This window comes from Sitophilus oryzae, unplaced genomic scaffold (assembly GCF_002938485.1).
Source record: "Sitophilus oryzae breed Bouriz unplaced genomic scaffold, Soryzae_2.0 scaffold_158_pilon_pilon, whole genome shotgun sequence".
Taxonomy (NCBI): domain Eukaryota; kingdom Metazoa; phylum Arthropoda; class Insecta; order Coleoptera; family Curculionidae; genus Sitophilus; species Sitophilus oryzae.
The window spans coordinates 227,881-255,664 of record NW_022146269.1 but is presented as its reverse complement, the minus strand read 5'-3'; the positions used below and the strand labels follow the sequence as shown (position 1 = coordinate 255,664).

At 34.3% G+C, this 27,784-nt stretch overlaps 1 protein-coding gene across 2 annotated transcripts in view; it reads left to right on the top strand.

Annotated features, from left to right (window-relative positions):
* The window catches only part of LOC115879908 (dynein heavy chain 8, axonemal), a 145,373-nt gene that overhangs the window by 38,309 nt on the left and 79,280 nt on the right, over positions 1 to 27,784 (top strand). For both annotated transcript variants that reach the window (XR_004049777.1, XM_030896955.1), the window contains exons 11-24: positions 1,569 to 1,682; positions 1,759 to 1,885; positions 5,552 to 5,820; positions 7,251 to 7,386; positions 7,445 to 7,624; positions 8,527 to 8,680; positions 8,733 to 8,917; positions 12,774 to 12,901; positions 14,115 to 14,295; positions 14,355 to 14,517; positions 24,252 to 24,426; positions 24,482 to 24,723; positions 27,104 to 27,280; positions 27,343 to 27,454. Coding sequence is in view for 1 of the 2 variants with exons in the window: in XM_030896955.1 (XP_030752815.1) it covers positions 1,569 to 1,682; positions 1,759 to 1,885; positions 5,552 to 5,820; positions 7,251 to 7,386; positions 7,445 to 7,624; positions 8,527 to 8,680; positions 8,733 to 8,917; positions 12,774 to 12,901; positions 14,115 to 14,295; positions 14,355 to 14,517; positions 24,252 to 24,426; positions 24,482 to 24,723; positions 27,104 to 27,280; positions 27,343 to 27,454 (2,343 nt within the window). In the remaining variant the exon portion in view is untranslated. The remainder of the gene's footprint in view (positions 1 to 1,568; positions 1,683 to 1,758; positions 1,886 to 5,551; positions 5,821 to 7,250; positions 7,387 to 7,444; positions 7,625 to 8,526; positions 8,681 to 8,732; positions 8,918 to 12,773; positions 12,902 to 14,114; positions 14,296 to 14,354; positions 14,518 to 24,251; positions 24,427 to 24,481; positions 24,724 to 27,103; positions 27,281 to 27,342; positions 27,455 to 27,784) is intronic.

Below are 27,784 nucleotides of genomic sequence, written 5' to 3'. Positions count from 1 at the left end.
TCATTTATACCCATGGAATACTGACATTTTAGATTATTTTTAAAGATGTACCAAATTTTTAAAGAGTACAGATACTAATATTGTCGATATAGTTCGTTTATTTCAATAAAAAATTAAAAAAACTGTTTAAATATTTGTTAAAGAGGACCAATTGATATGATTCCAGTATTCAAACTACATTAATTGACTGTTTGCGTTGATTAATAATAATTGCTCCAAATACTAAAAAACTGAATTATGTATGTGTATTAGACAGTGTGGTAAAACACCTTAAAAATGATATTTAATTTTTTGACAAATGCTTATTTATAACAACAGAGACGTTCATCTTCATAACTTATTATTATATTGATTTCTGATTCAAATGCACATTTATTTAGAATAATTTATTAACGAACACAATTAAGCATAATTAAGTAAATAATTAGTATTTGGGCGGAAATACTGGTGGTATATTTAATTAATGGTATACTCGTTTAGCAAAATAAAAACACTAAATCACCACAATACACCAAAACACTTTTACTTTTACACTGGACGCGCGTTTCGCTAACCATGTTAGCATCATCAGCAGATGATTATAAACTAGAGCTAGTTTATAATCATCTGCTGATGATGCTAACATGGTTAGCGAAACGCGCGTCCAGTGTAAATACTAGAGCTAGTTTATAATCATCTGCTGATGATGCTAACGTGGTTAGCGAAACGCGCGTCCAGTGTGGAAGTAAAAGTGTTTTGGGGTATTGTGGTGATTTAGTGTTTTTATTTTATTGCGTAACACCAAAGGTTCCAACCCTCAACTGTAATAGTATACTCTTTTATAAAGATTTAAATAGTTTTCTTTTTGCATACAAATGCGCTAGTAATATTATCGTTTTTAGTAAAACGATAATATTACTAGCCTGTACATTTTGTACATTTGTTGTTTTAAAAACAATCTAAAATGTCAATATTCCATGGGTATGTTGATAAATGAGGTCTAAATTATAAGAAAATGCATTTTCTACGAAAACTTGAAGGGATAGGTAAAAAGTGGTATAATACAATTTGATAGACAATCAAATTGTGCATCTGATTCGCATAAAATATACAGGGTGTTCTATTTAAATTAAACAAGTTATTGCCGTTTAAAGCTAGTAATTATATAAAATAAATTTTTAGACACTCTGTATAAGGTAGTATAATTTTTATTATCGAAACATAATAACTGATCAATAAATAAACTTCAGTAAATATTTAGTATTAAAAACTTTGATACCCTCGGAGAAATGAAGCCTTAAAATTTATACTGCAATTTCACAAAATTGAAAATATTTCAAAAACGGTAAGGTTTAAGTGGAGGGGGGGGGGGCTTTTTTATGGGGCTATATTTTAATCGTAGAAACTAAAAATGCAATAATATACAGGGTGTTCCATTTAAAAAAATACAACTTTGATATTTTTTATTTATTAAGGACACTCTGTATCCTGTAAAAATATTTTTAAATTGTAGCTCTAATAGTCCTTCAACGAACCCAAAACTTACAGTTTGTAAAAAAAAAAATAATATAAATAATATTTATATTTAGGTTATGCAGCATAGAAAAGTTCAAAAATGTATTCAGCTTTTTAATGCAATGTCAATGTGCTTTGTTCATTATGAGAATATTTTTCACCAGGGTTGGTTCGATTACACTGCTCAGGTATTGTAGGACTCAATAATAATTTAAATAATTTAAATTTTGTGGAATTTCCACATTCAAATAATTTGTTATATAGGTGAGAAATTGTTTAATAAAACCTATTATGTGTAAAGAGGAGAAGACGAGAAGGTATCAAGTTAACTACCATCCTTATATTACGGAAGTTATTCGTGAAGCTGAATACATGTACAAACTAGATTTAGGTAATTATAAAATAATATACATTCTATAGGTTTGGTGCATTCTCCGCCGGTGCTGCCACCATCGGAGAATATCGTAAATAACCGGCATATACAAATACACGGGTTTAAATAGCGAGTATATAAAAAATGTCATCATATAGAAAATGTTCAGTTTTGCTAGTGGGGTCATAACTGGGCAGTACCGGACTTAGGCCTAGGCCAACTAGGCCAGAGCCTGGGGCGGCAGATTTTTAGGGGCGGCAAATACCATACCAAAATATTTATCTTTTTTTTAACTTTTATTTGTTCATAAAATATTTCGAATATAGCCTTAGCCGATTACATATTTATTTATTTAACTATTATTATTGTTTAAATATATAATTCGCTTGGGTTATTTTTTACTGCATTGTGCCATGCATCCAGTTAATAAATACATAAATACCTCGAATATAAAAAAATAAATTCAAAAACATTAAAAAATTATCAAAAACACGTTGGTCTGCACGAAATGAAGCTTGCCAATCACAATCTTTGTCTTCCAATGAAATAAAATCCAAGTTGGAGTCAATTTCTGAAGACGATACCGAAAAGTCTAAAACCCGATTAGATGCTCCTATAGTAAACGCCACGAATGTTTGGGAGTGATTCATCGGTCGCTACCATGTGAACTAATCTGTTCAAGGTCACATAAAACTTAATTCCAGTGCCGTGGTGTTTCAAGTCACTTTCATAGCATTAAGAATCTTCACATGTACTTTTTATTACTAACTGTTCTGCTGAACGCTCGTTTTCTGCATTGAAACGTATTAAAACTTATTTACGGTCCACTATGGAAACAGAACGTCTAAATCATTTGGCAGTTTTACATATAGAGTCCGATCTTTTAAAAACTATCAATTACGATGAAGTAATTGATAATTTTGCGAACAAAAAAGTACGTAGTATGCCTTTATAGGCATATAAGCAAACCTTATAGTTTTGTTGTTCGTTTGTTGTCATTTTATATGAATATTTTAATATTTATTTTATGTTCTGTGTTGATCTGTTCTGTCGGTCTATTCTGTTGTTGGTCCTGTATTCAAATAAATGTTTTTTATATCCGTAATTTTGTTTAATTAAAAAAAATGTTAAGGGCGGCAATTTTTTTTGGCCTGGGGTGGCAACTTCGTTAAGTCCGGCCCTGTAACTGGGGCTATTCCAGCTATAACGAAAATTTTTAAAGGTACATAATTATAATTTTAGAATATGTTCATAAAACATTTAAGCCACTAGTTGATTTAAAAAAAAGTATACAATTAATATTGCAAATCTTATTTTATCCTCTCATAGTATATGTATCGTAGTTACATAGTGTATTTCGTCTTTTCATGAAGATCCTAGGTCACTTCATGAAGCGTCGGTTAGGTTAGCAGTTTAGTTATGTTATTAAGTTAGTTTTTTTTTCATTAAGTGACTAGGCTTTTCATGAAAAGACGGAATACACTATGAGACTACGACATATGCATATTTAGTTTTTTGATTATGTAATGAGCACTTTGTTTACTCACTTGTTTCGTCGAACTGCGTGAATCCATTTTTGCTTTTGATCAAATCGGTGTGAGAAACTAAGAAGCTGTAAAATGTTGTTTCGGGAGAGTTGAATGTCTGGGAAAGTTGAGTTATTGAATCTTATTGCAACCATCAACGCCCTAATTACGCCCTCCTCTACGAGTTAACATTTTTTCGGCGATTTTATTAACATTTGAAATTGTCACATCACAACACGACGCCTAGTTCGGGTTCTTTTTCGCCTAATTTTTACTACCCCAGACAGCGTTAGGTACATCACACAAACCTCTTACCTGAGTGTTTTATAGTTTCAGTAACTGCACTAGCAAAAAACTAAAATACTTATATATTATGACAAAACCACGATTTCAATATTATTTTAATCCAATCAACATGAACTGTAACCGGGACGGCGTGAAATACATCGCATCGCGCATGGCGAAAATTTCTGATGTCTGCCGTATACAGCGCTGCGGTTGGAATTTGGAAATCAACTAAAATGCACCAAGCCTATAAAATGTATTTATTTGTTATTTTTTTTGTAAAATATTGTTCTCCACAAGGGTTCAAAGGGTTCATAGGATTAAACTGATTGAAAAAAATCTTACATATCGGTCAGGAACATGTTTACGTTGGCGTAATAGATGTATATAGATGTGTCTGAAATTTGAAATCCTAAATCATATATACTTACGTGGATACAACTAAAAAAACTGTCCTAAACATATCATCGATAGACTATTGTCTTATTTCTTTGTTGCATGCGCTGTACTTCTACTCTATTTATTCTTGACCAGGAACTATCGTCATAGATAAAGAAAACAAGTTTAGATTGGAATACTCAGCTTGCCGCCAAAAGTTATAATTATTTTGGGGTGCGTACGTTGTACGGGATCTGGCCATGGATCAGGCGCTGCTCTAGCGGTGGCTAAGAACAACCGTATAAACAAGAACAGAAATAATTTTCTCTTGTCAAAGTCAGAATCTTCAAAAATTATAAAATCTTTAATTTAAAATGCCCTCATTGAACAAATCATATTTGGCGACATAATTCCGGAAAAAGCCGAACCGCTCCGAAATTATCAAAAACTTTGGAGAGCGGCCGTTGTAAGAATAGCGCCAAATAGTATTTACATTGTCCTTATGGACACTTTCCAATCTAAACTTGTTTCCATTATCTATAACTATCGTCCATGTGCTCTCTCAATTTCAATATGAATTTTAAAAATGGATATGCGACTATAAATAAAGAAACAATTTTTAAAATTATTATTCTTAACACTAAAACTATCTACATTGACTAGGGAGTACGATTCCAGCGATAGTCAAATATAAGGAATAATTATGTTAGCGTGACGTCATAAATCTCGCTCCGAGGCTGTTCTATTAGAGACGGCATTGCGTCAGCATGGCCACAAGTTGCTAACCTAATCAAATTAACACTAGAAAAGCCCGCGGGAACTGTCAAATTCAAAGTTATTCGTTTCACAGACTATATAAGATATTAGAAACGATTATACCTAACTATTCTTTAATAATTATTAACTGAGACGAATGCGATAATATATTTAATTTGGATATTTTATTTTTTTGCTGTTGTAACACTCAAGAAATATTTGTTTATTTAGTACTTTTTCAACTTTAGAATAGCTGAAACCAATTACATCAAAACACGTTTCTGTTTTTCATTCTAGACATTTTTCTAAACATAGATCATAGATACGCAAAAAAACTTCTTGCGGAAGTGTACCATTTTCATTTATTGATAAAATATTGCAAGATTTGAAAAGTACTCGGCAATTGGGAATTCATAAACAGACACGTTTTAGCTTACAGCGTGTTTTGATTGCTTTGGTTAGGTTCCTTTTGGTTTGTGGGTTTATTTTTTTTTATTTTCGTTTTTTTCGTTAGCAGGAACACGTTTTCATGTAATTGATTTCAGTTCTAAAGTCGGAAAAAAGAGAATGATGCATTTCCGCAGAGAAATTTGTATGATTTTGTGTTTGGGGAGGCTTCTATATACTGAATGTTTTGTTGTTTTTTTTAAACGGATTTCAAGTAAAAAAAGTTCACCCGATCATTTAGCGGAAAAACTGTTTTGACGTAAACTCTATGCGCGAAATTGTAAATTTCTAGCTGTTCCAGATGTAGGTCAAGTATTAGTATTTTGCAAAGATAAACTTCTGGATTCGTACGAAATGGTGAAAGCCTTAATAGCGCGAAACGACAAAATCAGATCGACCATTCCTCCATTATTTCTACCGATGATGAAGATGCAAATGATAAAAATGGAAAACGCATTTATGCCCGGATTTTCAACCATTACATGGACATCTTTGAAAATTCCAGAGTTTTGTAAAGAAGTAACCGATGTACTGGACTATATTGAGATGTTTGTCAAGGAGGTAACGTTTTTTTTTCATCGTATGATTTAATATTTTAATTTATAATAAGTGCAAATACATATTTTCAGGGCTGGTAGATTTTGATAAAACTTTGGTTATTGGTTAGAAAATTACGCAGTTCTTAAATTTATTGAATTTTCATGCCTCCGTTCTTCGGATACCTATACGACTTGTTTGTGATTGGTGTCATTTTATATTTTCATTTTCATAATGATTTCACTATTTTATTTATAGTCCAAGAGCTAGCAACGTTTTCGAGAGAGAATTTTAAGAAAGCTGGTTTTTTAAAATATCTTTTGCTTTGCTCTCCTGAACAGAGTGCGGACCGCCTGGCTGCCGGTAGACGTTGAGTTCACTTTTGCGCCTGTATAACTGTATTCAACATCTGTTCACTACTGCGCATCACAAATTTGCCCTGTATTTCAGGAACTAAGGAGCCTAGGACAAACCTATGTGTAGCATATTTAGTTTCATAAAAAAGTAGCAAAGTAATCGCGTAATTGTTTCTCTACTCATAAACGAGAAATCCCATAAAACACACGAAAATGAGATACCTTGTACAGATGTGATGCGCAGTAATGAACCGCAGTAACGGCAGCCAGACGCCCCGCACTTTGGTCAGGAGAGCAGAGCAAAATATATATTAAAGTACCTGCTTTCTTAAAATTCTTATTTTTCGGACGGTGCTAGCTTTTGTACTATTATATTTTTATTAAGGTTGGATTTAATTTGTCAAAAAATGTCAAAACGTCCGTTATCGTACGATCTTTCTCCGTTGGCGAGCTGGTGGTAAAATCTTTGCGGATGAAAAGTGGCGCGAAAACGCTATGACCAATCAGAGCGCCGCGCGCCGTCGGACTATCGTATCAACGGATAACGGACGCATGAAAATCAAGCTTAATTCCAAAATAATCGAGTTATTTTACTTTGAAAATAATAAAAAACAAAATTTTTTGTTTCAATTTTGAGAACCAGTGGAGCATATTTTGAAAAAGCATTTTTTTTACGAATTATTTGGTATTATACACTTGGTGTTTCGAGTCAAATTCTCGTTATGAACCGCATGTTACAATTTTACATAAACCATAATATGCGAAAATGTCAAAAGTTATGATAGCGTGTTATTTTGTGTTTCAAAGGGACAGAGTGTTATTTTCTATCGAATAAATTAGAAAAATACCGAGGGTGCCATTTAAAAATCAAAAGTTGTAGTCATTTCCGGTGAAACAGGACTGTGACCGAAAATAATTGAATACGTCAATCAATGCTAATTTATGTCATATACTAACATACCGAATCTAGTTTTTTTTAACTGAAAAAATAAAAACATGATAAGGGTAAGCCAATTTTGAGACGCACCCGGTATATCTCTTGCTTTTTATTTAGCTAGTAATCGGTAAATATTTATTTATTATGTTATCATTTGGTAGGTTAGAGATATGAAAGAAGCAAGAATTGATGAAGTACTAGAAGTCATCGGTAAAACTTCGTTCGTGTATTTACCCAACGAACCGCTTCCTCCCGCAGACTTTCTGCAACAAAATATTAATTTTTCCAATAGTTTAAGTAAGTAGAGAAATACGAAAAACGATTAGAGATCATTACAAAAGTACTGTTATTACAGTAAAGGATCTTCAGTTGAAATCATCGACAATGGAAAAATGCGTCACTGATTTAATTAATAAATTTTTGAGCGTTATTGATACGCCGGAATTACAGGCAAATAAATACAAATGGCTCGATGCAGAGAAAGCTGTGAGACCGATTGGGTCAAATTCTCGCTTGTTAACCACAGCAGATGCAGGTATATCGCCGTAAATAAAACCATTTCGAACCTTTGAATAAGAAGACTAAGGAAGGAGCATAATGCTATCCATATATTCATGCATGGTGGGCGGAAAAAGCAGTCTAGGGTGGGGATCCTTGACAGTTCTGTTTGACGATTCATTTTACACATTTGAATTTGATTTGAAATTTTGTGGATTTGTCAGTCTTTACGGAGCTTATTTTATGTTATTTATTATTTATTCTACTACTGATAGTTGTATAAAGGTAGTAAATCTAGATGGAAATTGTGGCAGAACTTAAATTAACAGTGACACTATCGCGATTTATCGAAACAGACTCTAAAATAGTTGGTTGTGTAGCGTGCGGTAGATCTCGGCAAAAATTGAGTGAAATAATGGAACAACTTTTCGCTAGTAAGAAACTATATAATATATACATACGTGTAGTAAACCGATCATTTATGAAATTCACTTAAATTAACTAAATTATATATTTTTCTTGCATTTTAGCTTTTATTTATTACTTGTCAAAGATTAGATGTCAAAGAATTTAGATACGTTAATTTGACTTACCTGCTTCAGTAGCGTATAGGATGTTTGTGTTAATAAATACTTATTATAACTTATCTATTTTTATTAGAATTATATATTTTTATAACAATTTTAATAACTACCAACATTTATTCACAACGTAAAATAAAACAACAAATTATTGAGTTTACCTCACGTATACCCTACATCATAGTTTTACATTTTTTAAATAAAATTAGAATCATCGACACTGATAAACCGGAATTTAAGTCGGCCATATTTGAGGCACATCGCGGTGTACCTAAGATTTTTGATATGCTCCTTCCTTAGTCTTCTTATTCAAAGTTTCGAACGAATAATAATAATTTAAAATGTTTTATATTTACAGCGTTTAAAGAGATTGATAGAAATTCCCCGATAGACTTGTCAAGCATCCATGCAGACTGTATAGAAATGTTTGCTTATTTTAACATGAAATTTACCGACGCCATGATAAAGGCTACCAAGTATTCGTTGGAGAAAATTAAAAAACGCGCTACTAGGTACACTTATACCTTCCTATTTCTATGATTGTAATATTTAATTTATTTTTAGTATGGACGAAGAAATTATACCATCAATGACCACGTATATGATATTGCAAATTCCGATAGCCGCAATTAGCCCGAGTCTTGATGAAATTCAGAATTATTTTTCGCAGGTCATACAAAATATCTTGGACGTAAATAAATTCATATCCCTTTGGGGCCAAGAGGAACTGAAATCGGCAATGAAGAAAGGTAAAAAAATCCAATTTAGAGATTTTACTAGGTATTGTTTTTTTTAACTGTCTACTTTTAGAGGCGGGAAATTTAAAAATAAGGAAACATGTTTTGTGTGAGCAGCAACCAACGACACTTTCAACAATGCTGAACATCCACTACTCATTTGCATATTCTATATTATCTAAAAATATTTCATATTTTTTATTCAAATCCTGAGTAGAATGTAGAAAGTAAAGGAGGGGGGTGGTTAAATCACCGCGACCTTACAAATTTATTGTGTGTCCCTTTTTATTGCGTTATAATGAGTTATAACTCACCAAACAGCTTCAGGGCTTTGACAAAAGCCAGTATCTGAAACAGTTTCACAGAGGTTAGTTTCCATCTTCGATATCTGTCGTACCAAACGTTATGGTTGTCGTTTCGGCGCACTGATGAGTCCACATAATCTGCATTCGCCGTTGTTTCTTAGTTTCAGTTTACTGAGGTGTTCGTTGAGGAGACAGTGTCCTTTTAAAGTATATATTAAACATCATTAAGTCGTACCTAAATAATAGAACTATAATCGTGGCAAAATAATTAGAAAAAGCTGTATATGGAGGAGTGCCCCAGGGATCGGTTTTGGGTCCCACATTATAGAACGTGTTATACGACAATCTTCTGAGTTTGAAAGTACCGAAAAATGTACGGCTAATATATTATGCGGATGATTTGGCGATACTCGTTTCAGAGAAGAGTGAGGCTCTTATGGTGCAAAATACAAACAGGATACTTGCAGAAGTTTTGAAATGGATGGATAACAACTGCCTAAAAGTTGCTCCTACGAAAACGTTTTAAAATAGGAAATTACCAGATAGTTCCAAAGAAAAATGTCAAATATCTTGCTATCACCCTCGACAGACGATTAAAAATGGGAGATCAGATTACCTCTGTTTGCCTAAAAGCCCAATTAGTTATAAAAGCACTCGTTACCCATCCTGCTAGCATCCTGTTACCCAACTTGCAGGGACCAATTGCTTCTAAAAGAAGGGTTCTGACTATGGCAATGCAGTCCATAGTGATGTACACTTGCCTGTATGGGCCGAAGCCATGAAAATCAAAAAATTGCGGAGGAGAATAATCCAACTCCAACGAATAATGGGAATTAGGACGTGCTTAGGGTACCGTACAATATCTGCAGATGCGGTCATTCTTCTGGGAGGCCTGGTGCCACTGCATCTTCTGGCAGCTGAAAGCAAACTTCTTTTTGAGAAAAAACTCTCCGGAAACCCGCCTGATGCATTGAGACGCAAACAAGCTAGAAGGGACACAAATTACATAAATGGCTGGAATGGCTTGCTCCAGGAATGGAAACTAAATCGATCAGCAGGTTAATCCCGAAATGTAATAAATGGTTTGACAGGGCATGGGGAGAAGCGCAAACTATTATCTGACTCAAGCCTTGACGGGACATGGGTGCTTCTCTGCGTACCTACATGGGATAGGGAAAAGACATCTGTGTCATGTGTTTTTTGCCAATATCCCGTTGATGATGCAGAACACACAATCTTTTTTTGCAATAAATGGAAGGCGGAAAGAAAAGCACTTTGTGATGAAATAGGTGATTGCATTACTGCGGGAAATATGGTAACCGTTATGCTTAAAACCAAAGAGAACTGGAATCACATTAATGACTATAATAAAGGTATAATGTCGGAGAAAGAAAAGAATGAGAAAGAAGAGAAGTAAAAGTAACGAGGAAAAAAATGAAGAAAGTAATACCGGCGCCGGCGCTTACTCGCGTAGATGTTCACGGACAGGACCAGTAAGTGTGGCAGGAACAGAGGAGATGGGTTTAGTCGGTCGGTTACCTCCCAGAGTGGGGGAACCAACCCGGCACATCAAACCAAGACCGCCTTATGGGCCAAAGCCTGGATGTCTGTTAACAGATTCCTAAACCTCTTTAAAACAAGTGTTCTTTTAAAAACTCCGTGACAATCCGAAGATTTTTCTTACTTAAATCAAGGAAAATCAAGGATTTTTCTCGGTTGGAAGTTCTGAGACATTACTTCGAGTGTCTTAGATCGTTGGAAGATTCCCATTCCAGGTTACGGATGGAGTCTTCCAGATTCTTGAGTTCTGCTTTAAGTTGGTTACCACTTGAGAAGCAGAACGGTTCTGGTTGAGTTAGTGGAATGTTCGCTCCTTTTCTAGCTTGATCGTTTGCTTTTTCATTGCTTTCTATTTTTTGGTGGGCCGGCACGGTACCCAGAGTAGAGGGACTTTATTATCTTTGTCTAATTTGTTCCTTAATAAAGTCCTGGGTAGGGAGATGCCTACTAGAATGCACTCAAGCGAGCCATGCTAACGAAGCAGGCTGTTTCGAAACATAAAAAGGAAAAATAAACGGAAAGGAATTTAAAGAATGTTTTTTTATACATAGTTTTGATAATCTGTAATAAACATTTTTTTTGTTAAAATGGGTATGGTAAACAATGTTTATCGTTCAGACCCAATATTATTACAAATTCTTGCACATTTGAGACAATAGTGTTAGACTCGCGACGAACTTCGGTCTGGATAGCATCTGGAAGACGAGCACGCTTGAATGCAGCTCAACCCCGAGTCCCGTTTTAAGGGGGAAGCATTATGGTATGGGAAGGTATAATGCACGGACCTCGAAACTCCATTTCGAGGGGCAGTGGGGTTGAATTTCTTTACATGGACGATAATGCTCCTCCCCATCGCACTTTAGCGGTTCGCAAATTTTGTGAGGAAGAGGGTATAAGAAAAATGTGGTGGCCACCGATGTCTCCAGATATGAATGTGATCGAGCTTGGGACATGCTAAAACGCCATATTGCCAAAAGGAATGATCCCCCCCGTACCTTAAACAAATCGAAAATTAATGCACGTGAAACATGGGAAGCCATTCCTCAACATCTTCTGGACAACTTAATTGAGAGCATGCCACGTCGTCTCACAGCTTGCCTTGAGGCTCGAGGAGGCAAAACAGACTATTAGTTGTGAGAAATAATTAAAATTGTTTTCAATATTTTCTGTTTAAAATTAAATTTGTTTTTGTTGATTTTCACTCATTATGAAATAAAATTATAATAAGAACCTAGTTGCACTTAGATTTTTAATTTTATATTAGTTAGTAAGTAAAAAATATAATTGATTAAATGAATGTTGAACAGAATAAAATATAGTTCATATCATAAAAACTTTTAGTCACGCGATTAATCTCGACCGACACAGCGTTGCCCACTTTTACGCATTTTCTTTTATTCAAAATATTTTAGGAAACAAAAATAACTTAATTATAAATATGTAAACAGTTACTATTTCAATCAAAAAAACTCATCTTCTTAACGGCACTTAGGGGGCCATTACTACCACTTTCCCGTTCAAAATATTCTAATAAAGTTGCGATGAGTTTTTTACGTCATCTTATACACTTGGGACTAAAAGAGATTCTTAAAAGAACAATGTTCGACTGTAACGTCTACTAGTAAACATTTTTAAGCTTAAAGTATCACAACATAATTCATTTAAACAAAAAACTCTCTATTTATACAAAACTAAAATGTTAGAATGAATGACAGTATCAGAAAATAAATAAATAAATGTGGTAACTTGACATTAGCAGAGCTACCACATGAATCCTCAGCGCAAAATTTAAATTCCATTTAGTCAGCCCGGCGCCGAATATGTCCATGGCTGGCAACAGTCAATTTAAAAATCGCGCTCAGGATTACGTAACTAAAAGTTTAATCGGGATCAAATATATACGAATCTTTTTATATTTATCATAATTTTTTATGTTATGAGACACGTTTACTTTAAAAAACAACAAAACAAAAAACAAACATCTAAATGTGCATATTTTTTAGAGACTATTGGACCTAAGGCGAGAAATTATTACAAAGCGGTGTCCGAAAACAAAGAAATTGTAAGGGTATATATGAGCTTACAAGGAATTATGTATGTTTTAACTCCCGACGTTAACAGTTTACTGGAAGTAAGATTTTTTTAAGTAACTGATACAAGAACGGTAAATTAATAGGATTGCTCATCCTCATAAGACGTAAGTTCGCCTCTTCCCGTGCTTCAGCAGACAGTTGTGACGTTATTGTAGTCCTTGTCATGATAGTCTGTATTATATTGGTTGCCTATAGTAAACGTATAAAAACAACAGCTGAGAATTTCTGAGTTAATTATTTTGTCGATTTTAAATATGAAAAAGGTGTTTTCAAAGTTTTTAGAGTTACATAATGTATAAAGACGTTCATTTTGTGTTGCAGATTGTGACTAAATGCTTCTAAGTGCCTACGATATTGTTTATTAATTATCTTAAAGCAAAATATGGAAGTGCTCTAAAAAGAATGCCTGCAGAAGGTGATGCTGGGAACTGCCGTTTCTAAAAATGCATTATCCGAGTATTTAATATGATTTATACAGTTAATTTTCTATATTGTATACATATAAGGTGTTTAAATAAACAAACTAAATAATGAATATTTTGCATACGGCAACCAATAATACACACAGTATTATGACAAGGACTACAATGACGTCACAAAGCGAGGAGTTTTCGCATGCACCTGGCAGACACTTTCGGCTGAATGAGCAGTCCTATTAGGTTAACTGTTCTTGTAACTGATATAAATAAATTTACATATTTAAAAAAGTAGCAGGTTAGTCGTGACTGACTAAGTTAAGAAAAAACTCAAAATTTAAGTGAGGATGCAGTCAATAATCACCACATAGGCTAATAAAAATCTTTTTTTAAAAAATCTTTTTGTTTGTGTTTAAAAGAAAAGTAATATCGTTGGATATGTATTTTAGTATTTTATAAAGGAAATGTCCTTGTAGTCCAATGTCATACGATGCTAGTTTTTAAGGCCTTTTTGTGCAAAGGATGTTTTTTTGCTAATTGACTCAGTCGTAAGTCGTTTTTTCTGTTATACAATTTTAAAATTTTAATGCCTTTTTTATTTATACATTTTAGAAACTGTCCTGATGATGGGAATAAAATTCTCGAAAGCTTGACAAATTTGAAAAAGTAGTTTTATTAGCCTATGTGGTGATTATTGACTGCATCCTCACTTAAATTTTGAGTTTTTTATTTAAAAAAGTATATTCAATAGCAAGCTGTTAAAAAATTAATTATAAAACTAAACCTTTGTATTTTTCTATTGGTAAAGACTAATATTTTTGCAATTTTTTTATAGACTTACCTAAAATGGAAGTATCTATGGGTCGAGGATCGAGACCAAATAATCGATGATTTTTGTGAAAAGAGACCTTTAATTGTAGAGATATCGGAAAAATTTGCCGAATACGATAATAGGGCTCAAGAAATACGCGACTTACCAGAACATCATGACGTTGGAGCTATTAGAATTGCGATGGGTAAAATAAGAATTGTGTGTAGTAAATAAATAAATCGTGTATCATTAAAAAAATTACAGAAAAATTGAAATTAGCATTACTGGTCGAATCGGATGCTTGGAAATATATTATGGGTAATAATTTAAGCTGTAGATATAAGAAGAAACTGAACACTATGGTGGACTTTATTAAAACTCAAGAGAAAGTTTTGAATAAACCAATTAAGGACCTGGATGACTGCAGGTAGAATGAGTAACAATTTAGTTTTTTTTCAAACGCAACAAAAGTATTAATTTTTACAACGTAATTAATAATATAAAAAAGTAAATCTAAGGCCAGTATCACACTATCATATTTCTTTGTCAAAGATCCTTTATAAAATATAAAACAGAGATAATGTTGTGATTAAAAAACAAAATGCTCACAAAAGATGAGGCTACAATGTGATTTGATTTAGCAATAGCTACTACAGCTGCTGCACCCTACAGGGTGTTACAAAGTTCGGGCAAAAAACTTCGGAATAAAAATTGCTGACGTAGCATCCGTTAAGAAGGAATTGATTTACAATTTAAAAAAAATCATCAAAATCTAATGAGTTGTCGCGAGAAATCCAACTTTGAAATTGGGACTAGTTTTTAGTGGCCTGTTTTTTTTGCGGGTGAGTATATATTTGATGAAAAATTTGACATTGTTAATATACAATATTTTATAAAATCACACATATTATACTGTCAAATTCTTTGATAAAATAAAATCTTTGACAAAAAAATTTGATAATGTAATACTGGCCTAACGCCCATAGATAAAGGAAATTAATTTAGATTGGAATGCCCGTCAAAATTTTGGTTCGAGAAATTGTTTTGGGTCGTGACCGTTGTTCGCGATCTGGCGCTGCTATAGCGGTTGCTAAGAACAACCGCAAACAAAACAGAAATAATTTTCTCTCGTCCATATCTCTGGTCGAAGTCAGAATCTTCAAAAATTATAAAATCTTTCAAAATCTAAACCGCTCTCATTGAAACATTTCAAAAAAAGTGTTTAAAGCGTCTATTTTCAAAGCACTTTTTGCTATCTTGTGAGTTAAAGTTTGTCAGTATACTAGAGTTTTTCAGTATACCATAACGTGGTATACTGATGCTTCCAAAACCAAAGCAGGGACAGGGATAGGAGTATTTGGGCCGAAAACCAAATACTCCGAACTAATGGGCGCTAATGTACTCCAGTATCCTTCAGGCAGAAATTTACGCTATCGAAAGATGTGTACAATTTATCTTAGATAGGAACTATAGAAAACAGGAAATTGCCATCCTATCCGATAGTCAAGCAGCACTAAACGCGATCAACTCAGTAACCATCAATTCGAAGTTGGTCAAAGAATGCCTAGAGAAGCTCAACAAATTACGCAAAGAAAATAAAGTCCTCCTACTCTGGGTGCCTGCTTACCAAGGGAAAGAACGAACACTCTACTAACTGGACTAGAACCGTTCTGTTTTCCAAACGGGAATCAACTGCCGGGAACCAACTCTCTCGCCGGCGGGCGGTTGGATAAGCATTTTTTTTCCGTTTTATAGTCGATCTCCAGGCGAAGAACACTTTGTTTAAACCCCATCCGGTGATTTTCGGCCGACGACTGGAGCATGTCCTTACCATCTCCGGGCGGTCCGCCAGTTTAGTCTGGTTTATTTCTCTAGTTGAAAGAAGCACCAAGCAAACTAAATTAATTATGGATATTTATAATATTGTGACGATTAACGAGAACGATGACATTCGTATTTTTGAGGCCATTATTCATTACATTTGAGGCATATGTTTTCCGTCCGTCTATTTGACCATTTAAATGTTTTATTGTTTTGTTTTTGTTATGTTTATAATTTGTTATTTTTTTTATTGTTTTTACCTTTATTACATTAATTCTCTTTGTAATTTACACAAACTGGAAAAAATATACCAAATTCACCAAACATTAGTCATCTACACAAAACAAAAATAGAGCCAATTTAAAAATATAAATTACTTCTACTCTGGTCATATTTTCCCTTAAAATAATTTTAAAATCCTTAACACAGCACCAATAGGTTAAGGTTAAGGTCTATAAAAATTATTAACGTAATAAAAACGAATCCATAAAACTTTCAAATAAAACCGAACAGACCTATGGAATTCCCCATTATGTAAATTATTAACTTAATATCCTTCTTATTATGACCCAAAAAATATACCTAGCCAAAGAAATATGTATATAAAAATTTGTAAATCTTTTTACTATAAGTGAAGGATTACGAAGATATTATTCATTACTTTAAAACGAATTATAACAAAATAATGGACACATCAATAAAATATTTAAATTACCCAATATCAATAAAATATTTAAATTATTAATGTTTAAATATTTAGAGAATGTTAAAGTTCGTATAACCGATTTTGTGTAGAAAAAGGAAGAAAACATGTTCCCTGTTGTTAAAACCCTCCACCCGAAGTGAAATTTTGATGAAGAGCTGGCTGCTGTGGAGCCGTATCGAATACTGGCTTTTGTTGAAGCCCTGAGACTGTATGATGAGTTATAACTCAACAAAGGGGAACACACAATAGAGATCTGTAAGGTCGCGGTGATTGACTCTCCTCCTAAACATTCTACATTCATCTTGTGAGTTTAATTTAAGTTTTATTTACTCAAACCCGTGATAATTGTGAAAAAGTGGCATTAAAAACTTAAAAACCTGTGCTGTGAACTGTGAAGTGCAAAAAGCATCGTGGATCGTGACATAAAGTCAGTTTCCAATGTTTCATAGGTATTTCATACATGTCCTTATATAAAATAAAGTTTTTTGTATGCAACACACTGTATTTTATTTATAAAATTAAAAGAAAATAATAATAAATTTGAATAAATAATATTTGGCGATATAATTCCGGAAAAAGCCCAACCGCTCCGAAATTTTCAAAAGCTTTGGGTCGCGACCGTTGCAAGAATAGCGCCAAATAATGTTTACGTTGTGAGCACTTTCCAATCCAAAACTTGTTTCATTTATCTATGCGTTTGAAATTGTTTAAAAAATTATTTGCGACGATTGAAAAAAATAGTATATTCTATTCGGAGTAAAAATTACTTTTTGTGCCTCGCCTGTAATTTCAAACGTACAGCCTCGCCATAAAACGTGTTATTTTATATAAAAAATAAAACAATAAATAGTTAATATCAAATAAACTTTTAGTCACATGATTAAGCTTGGCCGGCACAAAGTTGCTCACTTTTACATATTTTTTTTCAATCAAAATATTTTAAGAAACAAAAATAAATTAATTATATATATATATACAGGGTGGGCTACTGAAAACTTACAATGACTATAATTTTTAAACCAAAAAAGATATGAAAAAAATATGACGTATTTTTTGAACCACCGCGACCTACCCCTTAGGCGGCACCCCTACTCACTTGAAAATCTCAAATGGCAATACCCCATTTGTGGCGCCCTTTTGGAAAACCCATGAAAAATGCGAAACGACGATCATAACGTTTTTAGGGTGAAATTGAAAAACTACCCCTGACACGAAAAATTAGGTGGATATTAATGAAAAAAGTAATTTTTTCAGCATAAGTTACAATTTGGGACCCAGTTAAATGAGGCAAATGAGGCATTTTTTAAACCACCCCGACCCACCCCTAGGTGCCATCCCCTCACTTCTAATCTCATCAATGCCATTTTTAAATGTAGATAATAAAAAAAGCAACACAAAGATGTTTTTACAGCCTAATTTTGCGATAAAGCAAATTTTTCCTTATCATCTATTTTTTTACTTTCAACAAACAGGAATCTTAAACCGGTATATCTTTGCGTTTTTGCACTGTCTTCTATCGATTTTCAATCGTTTGCAAATGTGGTGGTATTTTAAACGTTTATTTGATTCGCTTATTTGAAAGAAAAATGGTTTATACTGCGGAAGAAAGAATTCAAATAGTTTTTCTTTATGGTGCTGAAGGTATGTGTTATTTGAGAACGGCCCGTGCTTTCAATGAGAGAAATCGGGACAAAAACGTAAGTCACATTTATGTTAGAGATTTGATTTTAAAGTTTCAAGAAACTGGGTCGGCCAAAAATAAAACAAGGACAGGGCCCAGGGTACTGAATGAAGAAATGCAGATGGAAGTTATTGGTCAGGTATCGGTCAATCCAGAAGCATCAACACGCCAGTTGGCATCATTCACAGGTATACCTCGAACATCTGTCAGGAGAGTATTGAAAATGCACAAATTCCAACCCTACAAAATGAAGATTCTGCAGGAACTTGGCGACGACGACCCAGATAGAAGGATTCAGTTCTGTGAACTAATGACGGAGGAAATTCGAAGGGAACCTTCACTTACTAAAAATATTTGTTTTAGTGATGAGTGCTCATTTTTTTTAAACGGAATTGTGAATAAGCAGAACTGCAGATACTGGAGCGATGAGAATCCGCATTTGAAGGACGCACCCAACATCCCCAAAAGCTCAATGTTTGGTGCGGAATACTAGGCGATAAAATTATAGGTCCATTGTTCATCGACGGAAATTTGACTGGTGATGCTTATGTGGAAATGCTGAACAATTTGATAGAGCCAGTCATTGTAAATGAGGTTGAAAATCAAAGAGATTTGGAAGGAAATTTAACTCTTAATGAAGACCTCATACACTTTCAGCAAGATGGAGCCCCTCCGCATTATTCTATTGTCACAAGGCGGTGGTTGGATAGATATTATCCAAGGCAATTGATTGGCAGAAGGGGTCCAATCGAGTGGCCGCCAAGGTCACCTGATCTCACTCCTTTAGACTTTTTCTTGTGGGTTTACACTAAATCCATAGTCTACAAGACAAAACCAGGTTCGTTGCAAGAATTGCAGCAGAGGATAACTGAAGCATGTCGAAATATTCCGAGAGAGACTTTCCAAAAAGCGAGAGAAGAATTTGAAAATCGTTTGTATTTTTGTATGGAACAAAACGGCTGTCATTTTGAGCAATTGTTAAAATAATTTATCATTTTAAATTTCTTTCAAATTGTCAAACCTACATTTCTTATCACTACTTACCAGTAATTGTTGAAAGAAGACAGAAGTTGATATCTGTATGACCATCGTTTAGCAATTACAATTAGCTTTCCAAAGAAGTGTCACAAGTGGGGTATCGGGATGGTTTGAAAAATACCTCACTTGCCTCATTAAGCTGGGTCCCAATTTGTAACTTATGCTGAAAAAATCACTTTTTTCATTAATGTCCACCTAATTTTTCGTGTAAGGGGTAGTTTTTCAATTTCACCCTAAAAATATTATGATCATCGTTTAGCATTTTTCATGGGCTTTCCAAAAAGGCGCCACAAGTGGAGTGTAGCCATTTAAGATTTTCAAGTGAGTAGAGGTGCCGCCTAAGGGGTAGCTCGGGGTGGTTCAAAAAATACGTCATATGTATTCCCCCTCATTCCCCCTGTATTATAGAAAAGGTATTTTTTATTTTTTTGACATCTTTTTTGGTTTAAGAATTATAGCCATTGTAAGTTTTCAGTGGCCCACCCTGTATATACACAGTTATTATTTACATCAACAAAACTCACCTCCTTAACAGCACTTAAGGGACATAAAGTACATTACTACCTCTTTCCCATTCAAAATATTCTAATAAGTTTGGGATGAGTTTTTTACGGCTATTCAGATATCTTGTGCCACTTCGCACTAAAAGAGAGGTTCTAAAAAGAACAATATTCGACTGCAAGGTCTGCTACTCAACATTTTTAAGCTTAAAGTATGACAACATTATTTATTTAAACAAAAACTCTTAATACCGTATGATCGAATAAAAACGGCGTCAGCGATTGCTATGAAATGAAGATCGCTGTCATTTTATATGTAAAATTATATGGGAAATATCAGCGACCTTTTTTTCGATCATACGGTACAAAACTAAAGTGCCAAAATAAAAGACAATGTCAGAAAATAAATAAATAAATATGGCAACTTGACATTTTTTCAGCAGATCTACCACCTGGATCCCAGGGGAAAATTTATATTCCAGTTAGTTGGTCTGGCTCCGAATATGTCCATGGTTGGCCAACAATGAATTTAAAAATCGCGCCCTCGATTACGTAACTAAAAGTTTAATTTGGTATCACATATACCATTATACTATATAGTGCATACCGAGCTGGCAACGGTTACTTTTGTGTCGGCATTTACATATGTAGAAGTAAATCGCATAAGGACCTTATTAAGTCTGAGCGAGAGAAATGCGACCGACTGACGCGAAGCGCGATGGCGCGACGGTGTACAACTTAGCAAATATAGCTAGAGACGTGAGAAATATAAAACAAGAGACGCAGCAACCGAACGAAGTACAATTATATTTTCCCTTAAAATAATTTTAAAATCCTTAACACAGCACCAATAGGTTAAGGTTAAGGTCTATAAAAATTATTAACGTAATAAAAACGAATCCATAAAACTTTCAAATAAAACCGAACAGACCTATGGAATTCCCCATTATGTAAATTATTAACTTAATATCCTTCTTATTATGACCCAAAAATATACCTAGCCAAAGAAATATGTATATAAAAATTTGTAAATCTTTTTACTATAAGTGAAGGATTACGAAGATATTATTCATTACTTTAAAACGAATTATAACAAAATAATGGACACATCAATAAAATATTTAAATTACCCAATATCAATAAAATATTTAAATTATTAATGTTTAAATATTTAGAGAATGTTAAAGTTCGTATAACCGATTTTGTGTAGAAAAAGGAAGAAAACATGTTCCCTGTTGTTAAAACCCTCCACCCGAAGTGAAATTTTGTTGGCGACGCGCCGTCATTTTCGCCAGCCAGCTGTGCGCTGGCGGCCGACTATGAAGGAGCTTTTTTTCTCGCCCGATATCGCCGAAGATTTCTCCGGCGAGTGCTTCTTTTCGGCGGGCGGCTGGCGCTCGACTATGAATACGGCCGTAAGACACTCGAAAAAGTTTCTCAGAACTTACGTCCAAGAGAAATCGAAGGTTTTCCTTGAGTTAAGTAAAAACAATCTTCGGATTGCCACGGGGTTTCTAACAGGACACTGTCTCCTGAACAAACACCTCACTAGGCTGAAGCTGAGAAACAACAGTGAATGCAGATTCTGTGGCGAAAATGGGGAAACACCAGAACATCTTATCACTGAGTGCGCCGAGACGACGACCGTTCGTGACATGAACTTTGGTACGGCTGATGTCGAGGATGAAGAGCTGGCTGCTGTGGAGCCGTGTCGAATACTGGCTTTTGTTAAAGCCCTGAGACTGTATGATGAGTTATAATTCGTTATAACTCAACAAAGGGGAACACACAATAGATCTGTAATGTCGCGGTGATTAACTCCCCTCCTAAACATTCTACATTCATCTTGTGAGTTTAATTTAAGTTTTGTTTACTCAAACCCGTGATACTTGTGAAAAAGTGGCATTAAAAACTTAAAAACCTGTGCTGTGAACTGTGAAGTGCAAAAACCATCGTGGATCGTGACATAAAGTCAGTTTCCAATGTTTCATAGGTATTTCATACATGTCCTTATATAAAATAAAGTTTTTTGTATGCAATACACTCTATTTTATTTATAAAATTGAAAGAAAATAATAACAAATTTGAATAAACCATATTTGGCGATATTATTCCGGAAAAAGCCCAACCGCTCCAAAATTTTCAAAAGCTTTGGGTCGCGACCGTTGCAAGAATAGCGCCAAATAATGTTTACGTTGTCCTTATGAGCACTTTCCAATCCAAAACTTGTTTCATTTATCTATGCGTTTGAAATTGTTTAAAAAATGATTTGCGACGGTTGAAAAAAATAGTATATTCTATTCGGAGTAAAAATTACTTTTTGTGCCTCGCCTGTAATTTCAAACGTACAGCCTCGCCATAAAACGTGTTATTTTTACTCTCAATAAAACAATAAATAGTTAATATCAAATAAACTTTTAGTCACATGATTAAGCTTGGCCGACACAAAGTTGCTCACTTTTACATATTTTCTTTCAATCAAAATATTTTAAGAAACAAATATAAATTAATTATACACAGTTATTATTTACATCAACAAAACTCACCTCCTTAATAGCACTTAAGGGACATAAAGCACATTACTACCTCTTTCCCATTCAAAATATTCTAATAAGGTTGGGATGAGTTTTTTACGGCTATTCAGCTATCTTGTGCCACTTCGCACTAAAAGATAGGTTCTAAAAAGAACAATATTCGACTGCAAGGTCTGCTACTCAACATTTTTAAGCTCAAAATATGACAATATTATTTATTTAAACAAAAACTCTTAATACCGTATGGTCGAATAAAAACGGCGTCAGCGATTGCTATGAAATGAAGATCGCTGTCATTTTATATGTAAAATTATATGGGAAATATCAGCGACCTTTTTTTCGATCATACGGTTCAAAACTAAAGTGCCAAAACAAAAGACAATGTCAGAAAATAAATAAATAAATATGGCAACTTGACATTTTTTACAATAGATCTACCACCTGGATCCCAGGGGGAAATTTATATTCCAGTTAGTTAGTCTGGCTACGAATATGTCCATGGTTGGCCAACAATGAATTTAAAAATCGCGCCCTCGATTACGTAACTAAAAGTTTAATTGGTATCAAATATACTATTATACTATATAGTATACCGTGCTGGCAACGGTTACTTTTGGGTCGGCATTTACATGTGTGGAAGTAAATCGCGTAGGGATCTTATTATGTCGGAGTGAGAGAAATGCGACCGACCGATGCCGACGCGACGCGCGACGGTGTACAACTTAGCAAATATAGCTAGAGACGTGAGAAATATAAAATAAGAGACGCCCCTCGATGCGCAGTGGACAGTCCACAAATTTGCTTTAATCAGATTTTTCGTAGCGTAACTGCATCTCTCTTCCGCCGAATGCATTCTCTCTCTATTGTGTGCGCGACCGGTGCTATCCCCAAGTCTCTTCCTATATTTGTCAAACTTTACTGTTGCGGCGTTGCCGATACGCCTTTCCCTATCAAGTAAAGTAAATCACGATCGCAAACCGCTTATTTTTAAAAGACTTTTTTTTCAAGAGATATCTAGATAAAATCATTAGACATGTTTCTGAGCATCTGAAATGGAATTATAAGGATATCGTTAGGGTGTCATTTTTTTTATAACGAGAAAACGTCAGTAATCGCGATAATTTAAAAACTCAACTTTTTAACACATAACAGGCCATAACTCAAGAACCACTTTAGATACTAAAACTTTTTTTATATACAATATGTTACATAAGAAAGATTCGATAAGGTTGTTTTTTCTATTCACAAATTGTAAACAATCCATCCGTTTACTTTTAAAGCATAGCAATTTTCAGCAATCGTGTAATTTTTTTTATTGATAAAGATTTTCACATACTGTCTACAAAGAAAATACAGCAGAAATATTAACAAAGTTCTTGAAAAAACTACAATCTATTATTTCTAATAGATTTCGAGATATCGATTTTTGAATACAGAGTTCTAATAGCGCGACCACTATCGAACACCCACTCAATTCCACTTATTTTTACCAAAAATGCAAGTGTTTCTAGCTTGCACTTAAAAAAATTCAAGCTATAGGGAAAATTACAACGATTCGTTAATAAATAAACAAATTAAGTATCACGAGACGTAATTAAATCGTGAAGCTGAACGCATGACGTACACCTTTCCCTAGAACTTTAAGTACTGACAGAGGTATTGATTGGGTCGACCGGTCAACTGCGACAAATCTGCTTATCCCCTTCCACGTCTCTTAGCGATGTGCACAGTTTCTCGGTTTATTTCATATGTTTGGCAACGTGTTTACTGTCCTCTCTTTGTTCAGTACATTATAAACGCATTGTACTCTTCTTACATACGGAAATGTCGACCCAAGACTAACCTTTGCCAGCCCTTAGTATTACGTTCATTGTCTGACAGGAATGCAATGGCTTGTTTGGCCACAATTCGCGAGAACTTTATAGAAATGGATTTAGATCTTAGTCTCATGGAGGAGGCTTATGGTACATTCTCCAAATTTAAGATTGACACTCCAAAAGAGGATATTGAACGAGTGGAAAGTTTGAGATTTAATTTCCAAAATATGATAACCCACGTAATGAATTATAAATTTGTAACTTATTGCATATTCTGAATTTTTTCCTATGTAGTCTAAAGCTGTCCAAGAAGATATATGCACCGTTCAGGGCCCGCTCCTAGAAGAACTGACAAACGGCGTAGCTAATTTTAAAGACGAAGTTGAGGTATTTGATAATGATTTTGAAGAAAAAGGACCAATGATACCGGGTCTTAGCGCTAGAGAGGCTAGTGATAGAGTTTTAGCCTTTCAAGATCGCTTTGACGAATTGTGGAGAAAGTTTGAGATGTATAGCAGTGGTGAACGACTTTTTGGGTGAAATTTATTTACTAAGTCTACTGCTATAATACAGGGTCTTCCGAATTTTAATCTGGAAACTTTGGTAACATATTGTGCAGATAAAAATACGTTCTTCGAATAAAGTTCTTATACAGAGAAGACCAGGCTACTAGTAACATAGCAACTTGCCGGACGAATTTACGCTTACCCGATTGCGTTTGTACTTATTCACTGCCGGCTAGTCGGCTGGTCAGGCAGTAGGCAGTTGCAGTTGTGCTTGGACGGGTCGGTCGTGACAGATAATATAAGACAGGAATACGACGCGAGGAGTGCCGAGCATTAATTATTTTCATTTTAAGTATTTACCTTCACTTAAGGTAACATTTAAAATAAAAATAATTAAATATTTATTATTTGAGTGTGTTTACAAACCAAAACTAAAAATAAATAAATTCTCTAAACCCAAAACTCTTTTCCAAAATTAAAAAATACCTCAATAAAATAAAAAAAAAACTAAAATATTACTCTAAATAACAATTTTATAACAAGTGTTCAAAAAGGCCACCTTCTTGTGCTAGACAGAAGCCTAGACGGTCGTAAAATCCCCGTCTGACGTTGGCTAACATATTAGGGCTAATAGTTTGGAAAGCCTCCCGTATTTTTACTTGAAGCTCATCCAGATTATTAGCTCTATTATGACCATACACTTTGGATTACATAACCCCACAAAAAGAAATCATTGGGAGAAAGATCTAATGATCTAGCGGGCCACAAAATAGTTCCATGTCCACTAATTGAACGGTTGGGAAAAGTATTGTTCAAATTTTCTTGAATAATACGGGTATTGTGGGCAGGGCAACCATCTTGTTGAAACCAGACATTGTGGAATCTTTCTCCCAATAACTCACGAATTCTAGGCACAATCTGCTGTTGTAACAAGTCCAAATACTTTGCAACAGTTAAATTACCCTCTATAAAAATGGACCAATCATATACTCCCCTACAAAACCACCCCAAACATTTAGCTTTTGAGGATATTGCGTGCGCACCTTAAAATATTTGTGCAAATTTTCCCGAGACCAATATCGTACTTGTGTAGGGTTATGACGACTCAATAAATGAAAACTTGATTCGTCGGTGAAAACTATACGCCGAATAAAGTTTTCATCTAAATTGGCCTTTTCCATTACATATTCACAAAACGCCATACGCCGAAATTGGTCTTCATGGAAAATTTCTTGAGTTTTGCGCGCTTCATACGATCGGTATCCATTCTTTTTAAGGACTCTTTTAACCGTGCTAGGTGAAGAATCTGTTACCTCAGCAATTTGATTACTTGAAAACGTGGGATTTTGATCCGCGGTAGCACAAATGAACACTTGCTTTAATTCCTGTTCTTCATTAATCAACACATCAGGCTTTTTGTGTTTTTGTGGGGACACGCACCCATGTGTTTCAAAATTATTAATAACTCTTGATATAGTAGGTAAAGATGGAATTGGCCTGTTTACAAAAGTTTGTGGAAAAATTGTTTGTATATCCCGATAAGACCTATTTTGGAAATACCATTTTACAATTTGAATTTTCTCACGAACTTCGTAAACATCCATTATTTTACTTAAAAAATAAATTTTACACGAGAGCTGCCGCGAGAATCTATGTACTCGTTTTGGCTATTAAAACACGAATAAATACAAATTCTGAAACATTCTTATCAGATATCTACCTATTTTTATTTTGTCGCATTTTTTCGCTTGCTTTTTATCCGGCGGACGGGTATACGCTAATTCGTCCGGTTCTGCCTATGTTACTACTACGGTTTGAAGTTGTTTTTTTTTTAGAGATATAGTGTTAGAAGTTATATTTTTATTTCTTTTTTTATAAAGAATTTCTGGAGTAATGTCCGTATTTGGGTCAAAATTGGTGTTTGGGTGGTTTTTGGCATAAGAAATTCGATTTCGTTGCCAGAATGTCTCCTACATGTAACGGCTCAAACGCACTGACAAACAGGTCGCTGCGACCAGCATTTGATTCAATGTTATTACTGGTCGCAGCTGCGTTGCCTAATAATATTGAATCAAATGCTGGTCGCTGTGACCTGGTCGTCAGTGCGTTTGAGCCCTAAGGGGCGCCACCTACATATTTTTTAACTGTTTGAAGAATAATAACTTTTCGTCTGTACCTGTATTATTTTACTGAGTTTTTTACGTAAAAAATGCCTTTTTGTGAAAAACGCTACAAGTAAAGGTAGATTCATATACACGCGAATTGCGAATATCGTTGTTATTGGTCGATTTCAAAAAATACGGAGACGGAAAAATGATTTTTATCTGCAGAATATGATGCCGAGGTTTCTCGAATGCAATTCAGACAAAAACTGTATAACTGTATAATAAAACTATTTTTGATTGTATAGACTAGAAGTAAATGATTATCCAATTCTCCATCAACGAAAGAAGGAATTTACACTGCTAAACAAATTGTATGGATTATATCTGGCAGTAAATCACAGTATCGATGGTTACTTTGATTTATTGTGGAGTGATGTAGATACTGAAGTTATTTTTGCCGAACTGCAAGAATTCCAGAATCGGTGAGTTGTTTTATTGAAACTAAAATTATTTATATTTTTACTTCTTTCTTTTTTATTTGTAGTTGTCGTAAATTACCTAAGGGAATGAAAGATTGGCCCGCCTTCTTAGATTTAAAAAAGAAAATAGACGATTTCAGTGAAACTTGTCCATTATTGGAACTTATGGCCAATAAGGTAATGATTTCTTTTTTGAAGAAAGGTATTGTGTCCAATACAAAAATATTATTAGAATACACTTCAAACTGATGAAAATAAAATTATAACGGAAACAGAAGAACTATTGCAAACTTGGAGAAATTATACCGTTAATCTTTTCAACGACGAAAGACCAGAAAACCCTGCAACTGAGATTTCCATGCCATCAGGACCAAGCATATTGGAAAGTGAAATTATTCATGCGATTAGATTAATGAAGAACGACAAAACTCCAGTGCCTGATGATATGTATTCGGAAACGTTCCACTTAATTAATGAACAAAACTTAAAAACTATAGTACAGCTTTT